The 1,662-nt window shown below is 52.3% G+C and overlaps 1 protein-coding gene across 1 annotated transcript; it reads right to left on the bottom strand.

The window, feature by feature from the left end:
* Positions 1–397: 397 nt before the first annotated feature.
* LOC123353407 (olfactory receptor 52E2-like) lies at positions 398–1,345 on the bottom strand. The gene has a single exon (XM_044994444.1). It carries the CDS (start codon positions 1,343–1,345, stop codon positions 398–400), a length of 948 nt encoding a protein of 315 aa, XP_044850379.1.
* Positions 1,346–1,662: the final 317 nt, after the last annotated feature.

Raw genomic sequence — 1,662 nt, 5'->3', positions numbered from 1 at the left:
CCACAGTGCCGTGTCCTTGCTGCACTCACTGCCGGCTCCTTGTCAGGCTGCAGCAGCTCCCATCCTAATCCCAGAGCAGAGAGAGCCCAGCTGGTGGGAAAGGGAGGTGGAGATGATCCAGCAAGTGATGGGGAGAAGGGAGGAGAGGAGGGAGAGACAGGGGCAGCACCTTGGGGGAAGAATCACAGAAGTGGGTGGGGCCTTGAGGGAAGATGTGGAACACGGGTGGGGCCTTGGGAGAAGAGGTTGGGCAGAGAGCAGGGCTCCAGGGATCCAGTTACCAGTCTGTCATGTTGAGAACGCACAGTAAGGTCAGGAAAAGGTAGGGCCCAGCACCATGTCACCTCCCAGCTCTGCATGGAGCTCAGTCTGAGAGCCAGAGCACCAGGAGAAAACTTTACGTCCCTTTATGAGTAAAGAGCCGGAGCAGCCTGTCCCGGATCTGTTTGGTCCTCACCCCATAAATGATGGGGTTTAGCATGGGGGGCACCAGGAAGTAGACATTGGCAATGAGAACGTGGAAATGCAGGGGCACATTGCGGCCAAACCGGTACGTGAGGGAGGAGAAGAGAGCTGAGCTGTAAAAGACTAAGATGGTACAGAGGTGGGAGATGCAGGTCCCAAAAGTCTTGAGCCGGGCATCCTTTGTGGGGAGGCTGAAGATGGCCCTGAGGATTTGGATATAGGACACGGCGATAAAAAGCACATCCATACTGATCACCAAGATTGCCACAGAGAGACCGTAGTAACTACTGACACGGATGTCAGCGCAGGCCAACTTCACCACGGCCATGTGCTCACAATGTGTGTGTGGGATGATGTTGGTTCTGCAATATGGCCACTGCCTCGCCAGCAAGACATAGGGCAGTACGAGCATGCCACCACGTAGCCCCGCGGCCAGGCCAATCTTGGCCACAATGGGGTTTGTCAGGATAGTGGAATGTCTCAGGGGATCACAGATAGCCACATAGCGATCAAAAGCCATGGCCACAAGGATCCCAGACTCCATCACTATGAAGCAGTGAATCAAGTACAGCTGGGTGAGGCAGGCACTGAAATCGATCTCCCTGGAATTGAACCAGAAGATGCTCAGCATTTTGGGCAGGATGGACGTGGACAGGACCAGGTCAGTGATGGCCAGCATGCAGAGGAAATAGTACATGGGCCCATGGAGGCTCTGCTCTGTCTTCACGATGAACAGGATGGTGAAGTTCCCCAAGACAGCTATGGCGTACATGGCACAGAAGGGGATGGAGATCCAGACGTGGGCCACCTCCAGGCCAGGAATGCCCAGCAGGATGAAGGTGGAGGGGTTGGTCATGTCAGTCATGTTGGAATCTGACATGGAGTAGGGGAGAAGGTGTCCAACTTTGAGGCAGAATGGTGTCTCCTGCATGTACTGTTTGTTCCCCTCACTTCCTGTATGTGCCCAAGGTCAAGGATGATGGTTGCAGTACAAATGCCTGGACAGAGAGAGACAATGTTAATATGAGACACTACATGGACTACTGAAAGCTCTTCTCATTGGTGAAGCAGATTGTTCACTATTCACACACTGAAAATTGACATTTTCATTATTCAGAGAAATGAATTATGAACAAATGACCCTACTAATGCCAATTCCATGTTTTATGGTGCACCATATGTTAATAATTCCTACCC

Source organism: Mauremys mutica, chromosome 1 (genome assembly GCF_020497125.1).
Source record: "Mauremys mutica isolate MM-2020 ecotype Southern chromosome 1, ASM2049712v1, whole genome shotgun sequence".
Taxonomy (NCBI): domain Eukaryota; kingdom Metazoa; phylum Chordata; order Testudines; family Geoemydidae; genus Mauremys; species Mauremys mutica.
Note: the sequence above shows the minus strand (reverse complement) of the source record. Positions and strands in the feature narration are given on the sequence as shown.